Below are 20,510 nucleotides of genomic sequence, written 5' to 3'. Positions count from 1 at the left end.
GCAATACTTTTTTTCTTCTCTCTCAAAGTAAGTAGAACCATTGCTGCTACTTAAAAGAGACATGCATTCTCATGGCGAATGAAGGGTTCCATATTCTGGTCTGTATGTACTCTAACTGAGCTAGGTGTTTACAGGCTTGCATAATGTTTATATATATAAAGAAATACAATCATTTTCTAAGATAATTTTCATCTTTGATGATGATTTGAGAGCTACTGATTATGAAGCCCATGTGGTCTACAGAAATACAGCATCTAGGTTTATTATTTATTTATCCCTAGACCTAGTTATGAAACTCATGTGGTCTACAGAAATACAGCATCTAGGTTTATTTATTTATCCCTAGACCAACTACCCACCCACCCTTTCCGTCAAACAAATTTCATATAAATACTAGTGAACATAGCAGACCACCTTAATGGAATGTTAATGTTAAGTTAATAGAATGTTTTTAAAAGTGGAGGATTTGGCACCTTTGAGACTAACATTTATTTGAGCATAAGCTTTCGTTAGCTACAGCTCACTTCATCGGATGCAAGAATGTTTTCAAGTGAAGGGGATTTAGAAAGCAAGCAACAAGTGTTAATTTTGCTATAATATGTCTAATGGAGTTAATCCCATCCCAAGCAAATCAACTGATATGTTCTACATCCTATATGGGGATAAAGAAAATACATCCGACACACAGGCATTTGATTGCGGACATTTTAACTGGTAGTACAGTTTGGGATCATTATACACAGTTACTACTGAACAAGGAAGATGGTCAATCAGGTTCCCCTAAGTCATAACCACTTCATTCATCCTTGCTGTGACTGAGGCCTACAGAGAGACCATTTCAGCCAAATATACAAACATAAACAATACCAATTCCTGCCAATCCTATAGTTCTATTTGAATGTACAATAAACCTCGATTTTTGTCTGATGAAAGAAGAGCAGAGTAGACTTAGAATTACTCTAAAATTGACAGGTTTCAGAGCAGCAGCCGTGTTAGTCTGTATTCACAAAAAAGAAAAGGAGGACTTGTGGAACCTTAGAGACTAACATTTATTTGAGCATAAGCTTTCGTGAGCTACAGCTCACTTCATCAAACGCATTCGGTGGAAAATACAGCTTTGGAGGCGTGGACCAGACCTGGGTCTGTGTTGCAGCAGGCTAGCATGTCTGGCTCAACAAGGCAGGGTTCTGGAGTACCAAGATGGCAGGAAAAATGGGTTCCAGAGGTAATCTCAGCACATCAGGTGACAGCCCCAAGGGGGTCTCTGTGACTGAACCCATCACATTTAGGCATTGCTGCACTCAGCATTGCAACACCTAACTGATTTCAGAGCCTAAATCTCACCTTCAGAATCGATATAGGTGTGTAGGAGCTTAAATCCTAGTGACTGTACGATTTATAAATCTCCCCACTGTATTTTTCACCGAATGCATCCGATGAAGTGAGCTGTAGCTCACGAAAGCTTATGCTCAAATAAATGTGTTAGTCTCTAAGGTGCCACAAGTCCTCCTTTTCTTTTTTTCTAAAATTGACAATGTTTCTTTCAGGTTGTCAGCCACTGTATGAGCATGGATGAAATTCTTCCACAAACACCTGAGAGCAGAGGTGTTAACTTGGACTCTGGTGTGTATGGCTCATTCTTACTGTAATTACATCAAAGAGAGTCAGGGCTTATCTACATAACAATTTAGTGCGTGGCAAGTCAGGATGTGAATCTACAATGCACAGTGTCCTGTACATTAACTGAATGCCAGTTAATGAATGTAGAATCATAGCGGGGCTTGCTGCACACTAAATTGCCAAACAGGCATGCCCTCATTAGACACCAACCAAATTAAAGTAGGAAAAAATCCATATTTCTTTGAGTGTCCTTTGCATATTCCTACTTTTGGGCTGTGCCAATCGGTGCTGCATTGAATATGCAGAATCCATCCTGAAGATCCTCAGTTACAGTAAGTGACCTTCATTGTGCACCATTTTTTTTATTTTTTTTAGTTGCTTATATATTTAAATCTGGGATTTAAATATTTCTTTTGTTTTGTTTCCATTTTCATCCAGGATCCACTAACAACTTAAAATGCAGAGAACATATTTAAAGCGATAAACAGCTATTTACAGTTAGCTTTGTAACACATTTCTTAGATTTCATTTGGTTTATATACAGAAATATATATTTAAAAAAAACAAAACAAACAAAAAACCCACACTCTGCACCACTGCTTGCACTTACACTTGGAACTCTTCATATGAAACCCCACTAGAGCTGCTACCTCTTCTTCTAGAGCTATGTCCACTGTCCTCATCATCATCTTCTTCAGAGTCATCCAGACTGCGAGGGAAGCTTCGACCACTCATTGGACGTGGTAGAGAGCTCCTGTCCAGATCCAGATCCTCCTTCATGAAAAACCAAACATGTTATCCATAGACTCTCACCTGTGTGCTGAAGGTCAAGGCTACATGACCTCATTCACTGAACTACCTCTCGCCCTTTTATAGTTTTGTTGGGAGTGAATGTTAGACAACATAATAGATTAGTAAATCTAAATCTAATGCAAATGAGAATTGGTGCTTAGGAACTCCAAGGACCCAACTGATGATGTTCGAGGTCTTCCAATTGCCCTAAAGCATGACTTACCCTCTCTTTCTCTAGATCATCTCTCATTTGCTGATGTTCATGTTCTGTCAATTCCTGGTCCCCATCCTGGTCATACTTAGTAAATATTGCTTCAATCTCTGCATCTGTGTGACCCTTCCTGAAAAGATAAAATGGACCCCCCCCTTTTTTTTTTTTTTGACGTTTTGCCAAAAATGTTGGCGAGAAGAACCAACAAAAAAAGTCTTAACTACAGCAAATTCTCTAAAAAGCCAAAGAACATGCTTAATTCAGTGTTGCCTACAAGCTTGCCCATCACAATCCAAGTCCACTAATCATGCTGGCAAAGCTTGGGTACATATCACCAACAGTCTTGGCCCTAGCCCACTGGTTTTTTCCCTGCTTAACAGCATCACTCTTTTCACTGGATTGCATTTAAGACAGTTTCCTCTTACCCACATCCCTAATTGTGACTAGCACTGAAAAAACAAAGAATGCAGTATCTCTGTATGAACAACAGGAGCTCTAGTCCTAACTATCATCTGTATGCAGATGACACTGCAGACCAAAACATTTCATGAACTTCCCCAGATTCTGCTTAACAGGACAGGTGACATAATGAAACTTTACAGGACCCCATTTAGAAGAACACTTGAGGGAGGAAAGGTTCTTCATTTGCCCGTCTTTGGTATGAATGAGAGAGGAACACATCTACTATAAAACAACCCCAACCCCCTCCATCCTCATGAAATCCTGCAGGCAAGTCACACTCAAACGCTATTGAGACATCTGAAAAAAAAAAAATCAGCTTGCATCCATCACTGGAAAGATTGTTCTATATGGATTTTAATACCACCTTCATACATACGCCTAAAACCCCTTGTCAGAATGGAGAACACATATTGAATCAAAAATGCAACTGAGTTGCTCAAATGCCAACTTCTAAGCCTTCCAAAAATAAGAGGCGGCTAGAAAGAGGGCAATAGTTGGTAAGCCTTTTGAGCAGGTTCCTACTTAAATGCAACTACCATCTTTCTCTCCATGAATTGTTACCAATCCTCTTCAATAATCGTGCCAAAACTTCTCTGCTGATCCTCATTCAACTTGAAGTGGACGGGTCCAACTTATAGGTAGTATGATGCAACTAGCCAAGAAGTTAGTTACCTCACTTCAGCTCACACCATTAGCCATTATTTATCTCTTCCGGCACCCCTCATTTTTTGGGAGGGGTGTTTCTGCAATGCCCTTGGACTTTCCTGAAACACTGCAGATTTTCCAGCACCCGATTATTTACATAAAAACCCTTCTGTTAGCTACAAAAGGAAGTATAAGCTTTATTAGCAACCCACCAGACATGAAAGCATTCCTACATATTGTTTTTATTTGCATTAATGTACCTTAACGTGGACTTCCCTCCCCCTCACACCCTACAGACCTTGAGGAAATCAGACAGATTCTTTACATCACAAGTCCCTTGGGAATATTGTTTAAGATACAAAATACTGGTTTCCTTACCCCTTGAGATCCTGTCGTAGTTCATCAAAGTTTAACTTGCCCCCACCTTGTTGCAAGTTCTCTGAAATGTCATCAACAGTAGTTTTTTTCAATTTAAGTTTAATCATGGCTTTATTGTATCCCTATCAGAGAAAATAAAATGAGAGAAAAAACTTTACTTCTAATGGCATACTTAATTTTGTTTTGCTTGTTGTTTCATGTAAAGAAAATTGCCCACATTCCTGAATGAAGCCAAACCTCATTTAATATTTTCTGACAAGCACTGGAAGAATCATATAATCATAGGAGTGGAAGGGACCTCGAGACATCTAGTCCATTCCCCGGCACTCATGGCAGGATTAAGTACTATCTTCTAGACCAGGGGTTCTCAAACTTCATTGCACCCCAATCCCGATAAAATTATAGACCCCAGGAAGGGGGACCGAAGCCTGAGCCTGCCCAAGCCTTACCGCCCGGGCAGGGGGTGGAGGGCAAAGCCGAAGCCCAAGGGCTTCAGCCCCAAGCAGGGGGCCTGTAACATAGCCCCGACGCCCAGGGCTGAAGCCCTCAGGCCTCAGTTTCGGCCCCAGGAGGTGGGGCTTGGGCTTTGGCAAGTCTAAGCCAGCCCAGGCGACCCCATTAAAATGGAGTGGCAACCCACTTTGGGGTTGTGACCCACAGTTTGAGAACTGCTGATCTAGACTATCCCTGACAAATGTTTGTCTAACCCACTCTTAAAAATCTCCAATGACAGAGATTCCACAACCTCCCTAGGCGATTTAGCCCAGTGTTTAACTTCCCTGACAGGAAGTTTTTTAATCTAAACTGCATTTAACCTAAATTCCCTTGCTGCAATTTAAGCCCATTGCTTCTTGTCCTATCATCAGAGGTTAACGAGAACCACCATCCTCCCTCCCTCCAACAACCTTTGATGTACTTGAAAACTATCATGTCCCTCTCAGCCTTCTCTTCGCTAGACTAAACAAACCCAATTTTTTCAATCTTCCCTCATAGGTCATATTTTCTAGACCTTTAATCATTTTTGTTCCTCTTCTCTGGGCTTCCTCCAATTTGTCCACATCTTTCCTGAAATGTGGTGCCCAGAACAGGACACAATACTCCAGCTGAGGCCTGATCAGTGCAGAGTAGAGCAGAAGAATTACTTGTGTTTTGCTTACAACGAACGCTCCTGCTAATACACCCCAGAATGTATGTATGTTTGTTTTTTGCACAATAGTGTTACACTGTTGAGTCATACTTAGCTTGTGATCCAGTATGACCCCCAGATCCTTTTCTGCAGTCCTCCTTCCTAGGCAGTCATTTCCCATTTTGTATGTGCGCAACTGATTATTCCTTCCTAAATGGAGTACTTTTGCATTTGCCATTATTGAATTTCATCCTATTTACTTCAGACCATTTCTCCAGTTTGTCCAGATCATTTTGAATTTTAATCCTATCCTCCAAAGCACTTGCAACCCCTCCCAGCTTGGTATCATCCACAAATTTTATAAGGGTTGTCTCTCTGCCATTATCTAAATAATTGATGAAGATATTGAACACAACCAGACCCAGAACTGATCCCTGGAGAGCCTCACTTGATGTGCCCTTCCAGATTGACTGTGAATCACTGATAACTATTCTCTAGGAATCGTTTCCCAACCAGTTATGCACCCACCTTATAGTAGCATTTCCCTAGTTTGTCACACACGACAGTATCAAAAGGCTTACTAAAAGCAAAATACATCACATCTACCGCTTCTCCCCACTTACTGCTTGTTACCTTGTCAAAGAAAGCTATTAGGTTGGTTTGACATGATTCTCGACAAATCCAAGCTGACTGTTTACTTATTATCCTCTAGGTGTTTGCAAATTGATTGCTTAATTATTTGTTTGTTATCTTTCCGGGTACTGAAGTTAAGCTGACTTGTCTGTAATTCCCCGAATTGTCTTTATTTCACTTTTTATAGATGGGCACCTGCGGAATCTCTCCTGTCTTCCATGACTTTTAGAAGATAAATAGCTAATGGCTAAGGTATCAGTCAGCTCCTTGAGTATTTTAGGATGTATTTCATCAGGCCCTCATGGCCCTGAATGGACAAGATAACCCAGTACATCTTATTCATCTCATTTCACTGTTTCTATGAATTATGGTAGGCATACTTGCACCAGTGGCTAGGATTCCAAAGGAGCCTAAGGGATTCAGATGCCCAACTCCCACTGAAGTCAATGGGAGTTGAGCTTTTAACTATGTTAGGCACCTTTAAAAATTCCTGCCAGTAGTTCTGGGTGCAAAACAACATATTTAGTTTATTCATTTTGTAAATCACTATCTAATTTTGAAATAAATTCTGGGGATGCAATTTTGTACCACTTCATTCCAACAACGTAACACTTTTAGTTTTCTCCCCTACTTTAATAACCACATTCAAAACTGAAGTATGTTGGCTACAAATTTAGCCATTTTCTATATAGGACAAATAAACAAACCTTGGTCTAAATATAAATCTCTCTCTACATATGCGTGCGTGCGCGCGCGCACACACGCACACCTAACTTTAGTAGCCTAAACAGTGGCTGCAATCAGCAACTCCCAATATATAGTAAAAGCTGTTTTATCTGGCATGTTGGGGAAATGAGGGGTGCCGGTAAGTGAAAAATGCCGGTTAACTAAGAAGGAGGGAGTTTGGGTGTGGGAGTGGGGCTGGAGCACAGGCTCTGGGAGGGAGCTTGGTTGTAGGAGGGGGCTCAGGGCAGCAGGTTGGGGCACAGGAGAGTGTGTGGGGTGCTGGATCGGGGGGGAGAGTGGGGAGGGGGTCACCTCAGGCAGCTCCTCGCAAGCAGTGACCTGTCCTGAGTGCTCTTAGGTGGAGGCGCGGCAGGTGGCTCCGAGCATGCTGCCCCCGCCTGGCTCTGAGGGCTAGCTCCACAGCTCCCATTGGCTGAGCCGCCTACCATGTCACGGTCTAGGAGCAGCCCAACCCCCGCCACGCCCTAACCCCCTCCAGCCCCACGCCAACCGGACTATAAACTGGAATTTCAATGAAGATCAGAAATGCTGGTTTAAAGAGCTTTCCGGTTGGTGAAGTGCAGAATAAAACAGCTTTTACTGTACATATGAATGTGTGATACCCTGCACTTATGGTTGTGCAGTAAAAGATACTGCAAGTCAGAATTCAAAATAATTAAAAATAGAATAAAGCAAGCAAACTAAATCCTGGCAGATTTAGAGGTTTAGTCTAATCCAATTCCACATTAGAAATCTTTATCAATGCTGATTCAGCTACTCCAGTATATCACATTCAAAGAGATTGGATTCAGTGTTCCAAGTCTCAGGTTACTAGAAACCAACATGAAGTTACATAATTCATTTTAATTTGTACTTAATTTTGACTGACTTGCCTTTACTGCCCATTGGGTTTTTTGCTTTATTCAGCAGTAGATTGGTTTGACTCAGTGTTGCCCATCCAGCAGTTTAGAATGTTATACAGTAAACCAGGCAGAAATGAGTCTGGAATCTGGCCAATACAAAGTCAGCATTTGTAACAAAACTGTTTTACCTTTTTGATAAGATCAGACAGTTCCATTTCCGCCTTCTGCTGGGCCATATCTGATTTGACCTCTGAATAAGTATCATTGATAATGGCCAAAAACATGTTCTGTTTAAAAATTCAAATGAAAAATTCAGCTTAAAAAATACAATTCTAGAGTTTGACAGTATATCTGACCATTACTACTACTACTACACCATTGATGTAGCAATCTCACAAATACCCTACAAGGTCCAGTCTATGGATGTATTTTTTTTTTTTTTTTTTTTTTTTTAAAAGGAGGAGTGACCTTAGTTAGAAAGTAATATTAAACAGCCAAGATATTGAAAGGTAAGGTTCTGCACCCACAACAATATTTAACTGAACGTAACCAATGAACAACATGGTTAATTGATTACTAATTATTATTCCAATAGTTGTGGCAGTTAATAGTGTTCTACCTTGCCAGCAGTCTATCTAGGCACTCATATCTTCCTGTTACAGTTTGTCACACTTTTGTTGTACTGTTAATGGGACCCCAATCCTGCCCATGTCACTTACTTGACCATTCTTTCCTGTGGTACGACATCTCAGAGGGTAATGTCCCATGAGATGCTAGTTCTCTTCTGTTACACATGCCATCCTGTCCCAATTATTCCCTGCTGAGATGGTTTCAAACAGCTGCCCAGATTTTCCCAGCAGGCCGTTATACCAGAATTTAGACTGCATGACATATGCACTACAAAGATAGCTGTATTATGGTAAAAGCTTGTGTGTGGACACAACTGTTCTGTTTTAACCAGGTCAGATGACAGTGTAAATACCTGATGACAAACAGTTGTAGTTTTAGTATAGAGCAGGTCTAAAAAACTATCCGCTACTGTGCACATATTTCCTGAATATGAAATTTGATAAGAATTTAATTGCTATATAAATGATATCAGGAATTAAAAGTCAACCATTTCAAACTGCTACACGTGTCAAATATTTAATTTACCAGACATACACTAACTACTTGAAGGAAGCCATACCAAAGAGTAAATATATGTATCAAAATACCAATAAGACACATTTATGACCAATAAGTGTCTTTGCACAAGTCTACATGATAGGGACTACTATGATTACTAGGGACTACTCCAAAATAAGCATTGCATTCCATTGCAAAAAGCATACGTTTTCAGTACATTTTCTCTGGAAGGAAATTTTAAAAATGTACATCCATACATCATTGTGCACCACAGCCAAAGGCCAGGACAATTAAAAAAACCCCATCTTTGACTTGTGCTCATTTTGCTTTCAATTCACAACAGCAAGATTTAAGAATGCTGCTGGTTTTGATGCATCGTTCCTAGCTTTGTATCACAATGCTCTACGGGAGCTCTCAACACAATTCCATTCCATCCTTATGACAATACCCGAAAATGGGAATGAGCACACAAAATATGGTGTAGTACCGCAAGTTCCCTGACAGCTTGTAACACTATAACAAGATTGAGCCTCTTTCTTTGTGGCTGCTCTCTACTACTTAATATAACAAAAGAAGTAGGCCACACCCATCAGAGATGCTGTGACTTACTCTAATTAAAAGGGTTTTTTCCTCCTGTAAAATACCATCCTCCATTTGTTTAACTTTCTGAGATGTTTCAGAACGGATCTCAAACCTGCTTAACGTCCCTCCTAAGTTCAAGTGTGCCATGTTGCATTTGCTAGCTCACTCTTCCTCGGGCCAGTTAAATTTTAACAAACTTCTTAATCTCATAATTATAACAGAATAGATGTACTCAACACTTATCACACACACAATGTAAAATCCAAAAAGTATATTAGATAAGAGACTGCATGAAATAATGTAGGAGGTTGTTTCAGACAATAGTACTTTAATTAATCACAGAATCAATGTCAGAAAAATGGTGTCCTAATAGGTTATCTGCAGTATACCAAATCACCACGTGGGAGCTCCAGGTTTGGGAATAACTGAGATTTCCATTCCATATTGGTGGTATCATTAGGGTGATGGTTAAGGCTAAGATTTTGTCATTTTTAGTAAAAGTCACAGGTGGCAGGGGACCCTGCAGCTCCCAGCAAAGGCTGGCTGAAGTCAGAGTCTTTGGAAGTCATGGAATCCGTGACTAAATCACAGCCTTAGTAATGGTATTTGAAAGCAGTAGTAATTAACGGAAAAGTATATAAAGGTAGTGGGAGTGGTCTTAGAAATTGCTCTCATCACCCAATGTGATTGGTCTGTGGATGAAGCATGCCAAGGGAAAGTTACTACTCCTATTAAAAGATTGTTTTTTTAAAAAAGCTGGAATAGAATTTTCAAAAGCACTGAAGTCCCTAAATCACTTAAGTCCCATTTTCAAAAGTGACTGGCATTTAGCAGCTTAATTTTCACGGAAAAAAAAACCAAGCTGACTTTGGCTCCTAAGTCCCTTTGAAAATTCTTATTACCTCTGCTCTCTCTCCACACTAGCCTTGTAGATTTTCCTTCTAGGGGCTAGGTTGCTACACAAGAGCCCCAATTCGCTCTAAAATCATTAACACCCCGTTCAAAACAATTTAGGTACCATCTTTTCTCTACAGTTTATTCAAGAAAGTGTACCACTGCTGCATAAATGTTTTAAAATATTTTAAACAAATATAGTATTGTTGGACACATCCAGCAGTTGGAGGAGGAGATTAGAAAGACACTGACTTTTGGACAAGCTTATTTTCACGTTGGACATACCACCATCAAAATGAATGCCTTCAATGACTCTGCAAATTGCTCCAATCTTGTAAAAATTTGCCTGTCAGACCACCAGCAATTGCACCACAAAGTCAAAGCAACTTTCAAGAGGTTGTGAATGGTTCTGATCTCAAGAATATTGCATCTAACAATGAAAAAATGTTTTGTGGGGGGTAAGTGTTTTTCTTCCACTCCCAACCCCTTAATTCATTAAAACAACATGATACGTATTCAGTACCAGTGATAAAGGGTAGTGAACAGACTTGCTTAATGGTAGTCTAACGTTTCAATTCCTTGGTCAGATTACAGTAACATCCACCCCCAAATATGAGCACTGTTTATAAATAAAGATGCAGCATGTACAGTGGAGTACTACAGTTCCTCACCATAATGCTGTTGATCTACTTGTGAAGAGCTTGTATAGCAAGTCACTGGTTAGATTTCAGAAGAAAAAATATTCTTGAATCAGGAAAGCATTTGAAGGGCTGTGGCGGGGGGAAGGGAAATGCAATGCAATTTTATTTTGAAAGACAAATAAGAGTGTAGAGATGGGTATCTGTTAAAAGGTAAATTTCCAGTGGTGTTATAAGCTTACTGTCACCCAAAAATAATAGGAGTGAGATGTAAAGATGAAAGTAACTGAAAACACCTGCCCCCCTCCATAAACAAAGGCTTACATACCAAAAGAATGAAGAACATAAAGAACACAAATGTAGTGAAATAAATTGGTCCCAAAACTCTGTTAGCTTCTTCAACCTCTGTAAAGTTAAAGTCTCCCAAAATGATGCGGAACTGAGTAAAGCTTTAAAAACAAAACAAAAACATGTCCAGCTGTTAAAACATTTTTGAATTCTGGCAGCAATTTGTGATATTTCATTCTATTTTGAGCTAAGTATTTTCATTATGGAGTGGGATGGAGGTGAGAGGAAGCGTGGTAAGGGAGAACTATATTTTTTTGAATGATAGTCAGTTGCTGTACTAATTACATTTTCATGCCCATCACTAATGTCCTCACCGTCACAGTGGAGTAGAACCTAACGGAACTAAATCCAACCTCTCTTTACACATAAGACTTTTTAAAATCACCATTATGCTGTACAACTTGGAATAGTTACTAGTAAGTTGCTAGTAAGCAATTAGTCACACGTAGTTAACGGGATGTTCTGCAGTTTTTAGGGTACTAATGCAATCACTCAGTAACTAAATGTAGGTCACTACTGCAATGTAAAATAATGTAACGGTCAGTGATAAATTCCCAAAACCCTATGACTTCCATCTATTTCAAAGAGTTGCCCATCTCTTCAGATGTTAAGAAAGAAGAAGTCGTCTTTATGTTTAATATAATTTTTGTCAGGATATACTTGAAGTTCTTAGGAAAATGATTTAGTTTATTATATGCAACTGTCATATTCAGTATTGTAGAGTGACTATTTTTTTTTCCCCAACAAAGTATACTGAAACAGTTCCTAAAAAGTGTAACAGAAATCCCATATACCTACAAAAATGGTCAGCTCTCTAGAACTTTTATATTTATCTGGGAGCTATAATAAAACCTTCTGTCTTCAATGAGGTAGCTGAAGTCATTTGCTGATGTACTGAAGAACTGTTTTTTATTATTATACTCACACACACTCCTGGAAAGTACTGAAGTCATCAACTTGAGTGCCAAACACAAGGTAAGCCAGCTGAGCATATGCTAAGAAAATAATGAAAAACATAATAGCAAAGCCAATGACATCTTTGGCACAGCGAGACATGGTGGTGGATAACTGGCTCATTGTTCTGTTGAAGCTGACAAATTTGAAGAGCTGTTAAAAAGAGAGAAATAGATGTAAAAACCAGACAACTACTAATGAATGAGCAACTTTCCAACCCCTCACACTCTAAAGTGTATTCAAATCTGATAGCACTTAATACTGAAGATACAGAAAGTCAATCTACTTTTATTTTTAGAAATATCCCTTCTACCAAAACACTCATACTAGAAATGAGAGGAAAATTCATTGAGGCAGAACCAAATTTCCAATCCTGCTCCATTATTTGCACACGCTGGTTTTATTGCAGAGTTATTCCAGTATTGGACTACCAATATTAGAACTATTTTGAAGGGGGGAAAATATTGAAGCATGCCTTTTTAAGAAACTTCCATACAGGCTTTTTGGGTTTTTTGTTTTTTACTTAAATACGAAGTAGAAGACAGTCAGGAATTTTCAATTTTTATTTCTTAACATTCACCATTTCTTTAAGCGTAAAAACAGCACATAGTTATGCTTTGTTTTATACTTTATATCATAGTGGTAGAATACACAAGTCACTTAGTAGATTAAGAATGAATTTGTGTTACTTCCTAAAGTGTACAGAGGGAATTCTCTCTCCATTGATCTAATGCCAAGATGCCCATGCATTCGATAGCTTCACCAGTTGATTAACAAAAAAGTTTCCGTCTAGAACTCATTACATCTAGAGGACAGAAAACAAAGACGGACATGGACAGAAAACTATCATGGGGGAGCTATTCAAATGCCAAGATTTGGATTTGCCAGAGCACTTTAAATAGTCCCATGTAATATATGCATTCATATCTCAAGGTTCCCTTCTCCACATCAAGATACACTGAGTTACTATCAACTTCATTTCCAGAAATTAATAGATCACTAAAAATTTTTGGATGCATAAAACGAGATCATAGGAGAGCCAGAGGAAATTTTAAATATACATTACAAATGACTTCTTGCAAGGTGGAGAAGCTGTACTAGAAGTGTCCTACAGCAAGGGGCAATGGAAATCTGTCGAAATAGGGTCTTCATTCACATTTGCTAGGACTTCCTCAAACAGTGATTCCCAACCCTTTCATTCTGTTACAGCCCCCTTTAGAAGTACTGTTTGTTACCAGAGGTACAGAAAGCAAAGTTGCAGTGGCAGCACTACAAGGTGCCACTTGTGGGAAAGGAAAGTTAGGAACATATAGAGCGGCAGCCCCACATGACCCTTCAGAAATCCCTGTGGCCTCTATGTTGGACACTTTTGCTCTAAAAAATGTAGTTATCTGAAGTGCAGTTCTATTCTGAAAAGTGGCTACAAATATAGAACCTTCTTACTCAAGAAATCAGCTCTCTTGGCATAGTCAGAGTTATATCGATTAATTTTAAGTAACAAGTTAATTAACTAGTTTTTACTCCTCTCAGCCCTGCTAAAACTCAGCTGGATTCTATTCTTTCATTCATCAGCAGAATTGTTAACTTTAGTTCTGGCGAGTTGTACAGGAGCAAATCCACTGAGGGCTGATTGTGACATCTGTGCAACCCCGAGGGCCTGATTCTGCCCAAATAAACTTTACTACTAGAAATTATGTGTAGACGGAATAACCCAGCATGACTCAGATCCTAGGATAAACTATCAGGGTTGCGAGTTAGGAAAGACATCTTTTTTCTTGTAAACCAAGCACACATGATGTGGAAATCACTGAAACACATTAAACATGGAACCCCATGGTGTCACTATTGCAGTCTATCCCCATTTTTAAAAAGTTTCTAGGCCTGTCAGTTGTGAAAATAGTTTCAGCATTAAAAAACTGCCATTATCATCTAGCCTTTATCTAGAGAAATTAAAACAGCACAAGCAGAGGTATGAACTTGTTCCATTTTAAAGCTTAGTTATTAAATGGCTACACCTTTAAGTACATCCATAGTAACACTACTGGTTCAATGAAGCTAGTCTTCTTATCCTAATATTCCCTTCATCTGAATGGACATGCCATAGAAATGGTCTGACAGAAAACACAGTTTTAAATCAGCTGCCCTAGTTTAAAGTCTTTGCTGTTGGTATAATGTCAGTTTTGACTAAACCATAAAAAGCCATATAAAGGGAAGAACATAAAAAAAGTGAAAGACAGCAAGCAAGTTTCCAGGAAAGCAGAAGTATTATCATATTAAACACTAATGAGTATGTAGCTTCAACACAGCAGTCATGGAATCCATGTGTTTTAGAAACTATCCATGTCTTAACATTATAGGACTTTTGTATATGGGTCAACTGATGAAACGTCAACAGTTGCATCAGGCTGGGAGAGAACAGGAACTAATTAGGGCTAGTGACTTGTCACTGGGTCAAGGAACAACAAGACTAGACTGATTTTTTCATACAAATTACTATGAGTACTATTAGCATTAGCACTATTACTGATTCTTTTTTTCTAAAATTAGGTTTCAAGATTATAATCCTGTTTTCACTCGCACATAGTTTCACTTACACGTTTTTGGTCTGAAATTTTCCATGGTTAGCCTCAGCAGACCTGTGAGCAAGCTTGGAATGCAGTTGGTTGTTTCCAAGGTGCAGAAACAAATCAAAGATATTTCTTGCAGTTACATTAGCATGTATGTTAAAGAGCTTCATTCCAATCTGAAGTATTATGATTTACCTTAATCCAGACAAAAAACACAGTGACAGCAGCAATGTTGTTGAATTGTATTTGCCAATATGCCAAAGATTCAAAATTGGGGAAAGCGTTTTGATCTTCCAGCTGCTTCTTCAATAACGTGTCGACCGTTGACCTTCTATATATGTTAGTTCCTATAGCTGCTATGGATAGCTGAGTAGAAAATAAATAAACAATAAGAAACACTTGACTGAATAGGTTTTAAACGCCACTACATAAATAGATTTAAAAAAACCAAAAAGCAGAAGGCTGGTGTGGCAATCGGTGCCTACAGACTAGATCTAGCCCACAAGATGTTTATCTTAAATGAAAGCTTTAATTCTAAATGTCATGCAGACCACAATAAAGTTTCTAGCCCTCATGTGTGCTGAATACCTTCTAAACATGAGCATAATTTAAATGTATGCCTGAAGCTGCAGACAGCCTGAAACAACGACTCAGATCAAACTACCCTCTCCCTGTATTGATCATTTTAGCAGATGGACTGGACAATGGTTTCAGGAGTGAACCCCACTGGGTCTGGAAAATGGGAGTTGCTGGAGGGAAGGAAATGCAGAGAAGAGAAAAGAAAACAGAGGAGATTCACAAAGACCTGGGAGAGAAAGAAGAGGAAGAGAAATTAAGGGCAGGAATAATGATGGCCTAAAGAGGGAGCAACTTTTCTCACTGAGTGATGAAGGGCCAATAATGCACAGAACAAATAATAACTACATGTTTAGCTATTACCACAATGGTCAACTTCCACCCTTGATAATCACTAAAATCTTTTAATGACATCAGTGAACACGGCACTGTGCATTGTGGGGAGTATATAGTCTTGAATTTGTACCCCGGCTCAAGGACCATAATTACACATAGAACTCAGCCCTCTCCTCTGAATTAGTTTGACAACCCGATTTAAATATATGGTACATTCTGACTATAGCAATTAAATTTCTCATTTTTCCCCACTTAATGCTGTAAAGGCATATAGTTCAAGTGATAATTCAAACTCTTCAGTCACAAATTCCCTATAGGGAGGTATTATTCCCCATGTTACAGATCGGAATATTAAGGCAGAGACGTTAAAGTGACTTGCCCAAGGCTAGAGAACACTGAATCAGAGTCTAGAATAAAAATGCAGAAGCTGCTGGCTCCTGGTACCATGCACATTTCAATCGTTACATTATTGGTAAATGTGTTTGTATAAAGCAAAGTTGGCAGAACCCCACCACAGGGGTCTACATCATGGATTACACAGGAGCCTGAAGTTCAAAGCTAAATTTTTCACTCCGTACAAAGAGAACATTCTGTCTACTTTATCAGGAAGCCAAACTTGACATGTACTATATGGAAAACATGCTGGTGCAGGCTGTGCAGTGCAATCAACTACACTCTCTGGCACTTGGGTCTGGTTGGCAAGTCATAAGCAATGTCATTCAAAACTTGTTATTAGCTGACTAAATATCTGAATAAAAACACTAAGATTTGTTAGTATTACTTTGCAAATACACTCAGATATCCACCCACACTCTCAAAATTCCCAAAAGTGATGGCTTAAAGACAGATAATGTTGTCACTGGAATGCCACTCAAAAAATCATTGCATGCTGGTATTTGAGATGTGGAAGTATGGGAAAGCCACGGTAAAGCAGAAATTGTTATAATTTCTTCTCCTCATGGCTGTCACCGCAGCTTCAAGAATCATTGGAAGAAAATTTCAAAATAGCTTTGGACAGAGGGAAGGAGGTTAAAAACCTGAGAAATTTTAAAAAAAATCCCTGTGTACACAGTAGAATCCTTTCAGATCCTCTCCTAAAGATGCCACTGAATAGGAGAATCAAGGAAATTCAGCAAAATATACATAATCTAAATCGTGATACCCTTTCTCACATTGAATAGTACCTTCTGCCATGAATAATCTCACTGAAGTCATGTAATTAGAATCTGGTTACTGTCCCCTTCAGCACACATTTGTGCCCTATACTCATGCCACTAGTGCTGAGTGCACTGAACAGTTCCAGGAAAACTCTTCAAAGAAAGCAGTACTAGAATATCATAAAGATTCATATCCATAAGCCATTACCCACCACAATGATAAGGATATCAAGACAATTCCAGAGACTCCTGAAGTAATGCAGTTTATGAATGCGAATTTCCAAGATCTCTTCTACAATATAATAAAGGGTGAAGAGACAAAAGGCCATCTCACAGGCTGCCAGGAAGAAATCAAAACTAGAAACGTAGTGGATAAGCTTCACTGGCTGAAACTGCCAAGATGTAATGAGGCCGCCTGTTGCTGGAAACTCCACTAATAACCTGCATTTTAAAAAGAAAAATATTGTTTGAGACACAGACTCTGAAAATTACTTCAACAGTATAAAGGCACCTGGACTTTTAAAATTTGTCAGCAGGAAGAGTAGTAGAAAAACATTTTCCTGAGTTTTAATTATTAAAAATTTTAGCTCTAAAATTTTTCGTGAGGATGGGAGTTGTTTGACTTAGAAATTCCTGTATGGTCAAATTTTAAAGTATGTGCACAATTTTGCACTCAGGTGACACACAAGACATCGTATAAAGCAAGATTGTACGTATACAAATTCCTAATCTGCACATACACATCTTCTGTTGCACTCACACTTTAAACTTTGGTCCCTACTGTCTGCAACCTGAGTACCGGGATTTGAAGTTTGTCTGTCTAGTTTCACTTTTCAGACGAAAAAAACATCAACCAGCAATTTAAAAAAAATATTGGCCTTTTCATAATTGTAGGTGCTGTTAATAATAATATATGTAAGGATTTTGTGTGTGTGTGTGTGACTATTTTAAGACTCAGCACCGTGCCTTCGGAACAGAGTTCACTGATTTCAGATAGTTTTGGTAACTTCATTTAGAAATATAATTTAAAACAAATATTGGAATTTTTTAAAGTCACGGAAGAATCCTGATTTTTACAAAGCATAGTTATGTAGTGCATCTTTCAGAATATAAACTTCCCATTTCACGTAGCTACATGGTTCCTTAACTCATTTAGGATAAATCATCCTCAACATCAAAAAGATGCTCTCATAATCTGATCCAGGCTCAACTGCCTTCAGCTAATCTCTTTCAAACGTACCAAGTTTTCCTATATTTGGTAGTGATAGCGGACAAAAATTCTGAACACAATGAGAAATTCATACTTTCTTCTCAAACAGGAGTTACTTGGAGAAAACACCACCTTAAAGATTTGACTCATTTCAAAATTGTCAATTAGAAGGAAGTAGTACACAAGAGAAAGGTGGCTAGGCTCTGAACATGCTGTACAGGATACTCGGGTATCTTTTCTAGTGACTCCCCGAGGGCCATAGATGCTAACCAACTAACTCCAAGGGCTATCCAAATGTAAGCATTTGGGATGGAAATCATTAGCAATACAAATAACTCTTCCTCTTGCTGCAAAGTTCCAAGAGGCTCTCACTTCACTACATAGTAAGATTCAGTGCATATTGATCAATTCCCATGATACAAAATAAAGCAAATCCCAGATCTATTGTTTGTGTAATGTCATTTGAGAGAACATAAATGCTATCCAAAGTTTTATAAATACCTGACAATACAGAATAGATTGATGTTCGCATTGTACACCGAGAAATCAATAAAGGCTGCTCTTGTCCCTCTATCCAGCCACAAGTGTTTCTTAAGGTTAGCAATCTGTGTGGCGGTCTCCTCTCTGCTTCGTGATAGATCTTGATAATAACCAGCCCCACTGTATGAGGCAATCAGCCCCCAGTGGCTGCTCCCATTCAAATCTTGTTCATTGGTGTAAGTCCAACTGGTTTAAGACACCAAGAAAAATAATACATTACTCACTCTTTTCATGTGTAACAGCATATACACAAGCTTGATCACGAAAAAAACCCCAACTGCAATAATTTACAAGAGATATTAATAAGATGTGGTATCTGTAACCTGGAAAGATGCACTAGAGGGTCTCTTGATATTAACAGACAAAATTAGTAGTAGAGATAGATAATGACAAGTCACAGTAAATTAACTATGTCTTGACAACAGAATATTCTCAATTGGCACAGGGAGTTGTATTCTCTTAGTGAAACAAAAAGCAGCATTTTCATACAATACTTTACACCACCACTGTGAGGGAGACAAGTAGTATTTCCACTTTGTGCATGGGGAAGACAATTTAACCAAAGACACTCAGTGAGTAAGCAGTAAAATCCAGAATTAGAAGTTGAGACTTCTGGCTTCGACTGTCATGCTTAGATCACATTGCATTTCTAGGCAATGGACATACCCGTTGGTGGCAGACTTAGATGTATCTAAACCAGTAAGGCCAAGAACAGAACTAATAGACTGATTTCACACAGGTGGAAGAAACTAATTTAGAGTTGACAACTGTTTTAGATTTAATTGTAAAAAAAGAAGAGTTTACATGCAGAGCATGCACTAATTAAGATGGTGCTTTTGGCAGGTACCAGATATCACTGGAGAATCAGCTAAAAACGCCCACAGAATTGCAGAAAGCACACTTGGCTATGTAGATGAGAGAGAATACATACGCGGTTCCATTTCGTAGCCCAAAAGGAGCAGTATCTTCATTAGCAACAGAATAAACGTCATAGCACTCTTTAATTTCATCTTTTAAATCCTCAGGTATCGAGCATGTCCCATTTCTCACTTTCAGCTGCCGAACACGAGGCACCCCCAAAAGCAGATTCTCATAATAAATGAAACTTTTGTTTTCTGCCATGGTTTTATTGTTGTACCACATCTCCCAGTACAGCCCATCCAGCAAAGGGCCTTCTGTGAACTGCGGACGAAGAAAGAATTTTAAGGATGCTAAATTCATTCAGAGCCAACATGGAGTATTTTTATACACCTCCACTCCTGCCAAGGATGTGTTGAATATTGTAATTGTTAGTTTTTGTCTATTAATAGAAAAAATTCTTGCTACATAAAGTTACTTAGCAAAAACTCCTCTGGACAACTAAGTGTTGATTGGTTCCAAGGGAATTTCCCCAACCCACCATGATCAGAAGTATGATAACTATGCTACGTCCACTGGGCAAAGGATTAAAGAGAGAAAGAATGAAGGATTCTGAGTTTTTAGAAATGGAGAGATCCTCTGTAGCCATGTCTGCACTAGGGAAAACATTCTCACTAAAGCTACCATGAATTCAGCCACATGCAGCTCTCTTCTCTGCTCGTATTTATGCTCTTTGAAGTCGAGTCTCATTAAAGCCCTGTTTTGTATGACTGATACAAAAATCTATGTGGCTGCATGAGTTACAAAAATAAGAAATATGAAACTTAAAATATATCAAATTGACTTATGAAAAATTAGGCTAAAATTGGTAAAAAATTCAGAAGTGCCCAAATGACATAGGAGCTTGTCTTTTTTCAAAATTGACTTTGGCACTTAGGACCCTAAGTGCCTTTAAAAGTCAATGGGACTTAGGAGCTGAAATACAAAAGTCATCTTAAAATTTTTTACTCAGTCTATAGACTAGTGTGTTTTCTGGGAGATGGGAGGAATAAAAAATAATTTTGGTATACTGAAAATGTTCTAATTATTTTTAGTACATTAACTGCTCCTGAATAGACATAGCAACACTATGTACTCATTCTTGCACTGTGTCATGCTTGGGCAGACTGCTACAGCAACACCCTGCACAATGGAAGAATACTGTAACTGGCACATTGCAGGATCAGGACTGATAATGGCTCATAAGGAGTGAAAGGTCAATGATCA

At 38.7% G+C, this 20,510-nt stretch overlaps 1 protein-coding gene across 2 annotated transcripts in view; it reads right to left on the bottom strand.

Annotated features, from left to right (window-relative positions):
• The window catches only part of PKD2 (polycystin 2, transient receptor potential cation channel), a 43,927-nt gene that overhangs the window by 4,689 nt on the left and 18,728 nt on the right, over positions 1–20,510 (bottom strand). For both annotated transcript variants that reach the window (XM_043513498.1, XM_043513497.1), the window contains exons 4-13: positions 19,318–19,568; positions 18,348–18,572; positions 16,849–17,077; positions 14,763–14,933; positions 11,972–12,153; positions 11,027–11,147; positions 7,645–7,743; positions 4,109–4,230; positions 2,636–2,753; positions 2,231–2,394 (exon numbers count right to left, since the gene is read on the bottom strand). In XM_043513498.1, the coding sequence (XP_043369433.1) occupies positions 2,231–2,394; positions 2,636–2,753; positions 4,109–4,230; positions 7,645–7,743; positions 11,027–11,147; positions 11,972–12,153; positions 14,763–14,933; positions 16,849–17,077; positions 18,348–18,572; positions 19,318–19,568 (1,682 nt within the window). The remainder of the gene's footprint in view (positions 1–2,230; positions 2,395–2,635; positions 2,754–4,108; positions 4,231–7,644; positions 7,744–11,026; positions 11,148–11,971; positions 12,154–14,762; positions 14,934–16,848; positions 17,078–18,347; positions 18,573–19,317; positions 19,569–20,510) is intronic.

This window comes from Dermochelys coriacea, chromosome 4 (genome assembly GCF_009764565.3).
Source record: "Dermochelys coriacea isolate rDerCor1 chromosome 4, rDerCor1.pri.v4, whole genome shotgun sequence".
NCBI classification, from domain to species: Eukaryota; Metazoa; Chordata; order Testudines; family Dermochelyidae; genus Dermochelys; species Dermochelys coriacea.
The sequence above is the reverse complement of the archived record's forward strand: the minus strand, read 5'-3'. Positions and strand labels throughout refer to the sequence as shown.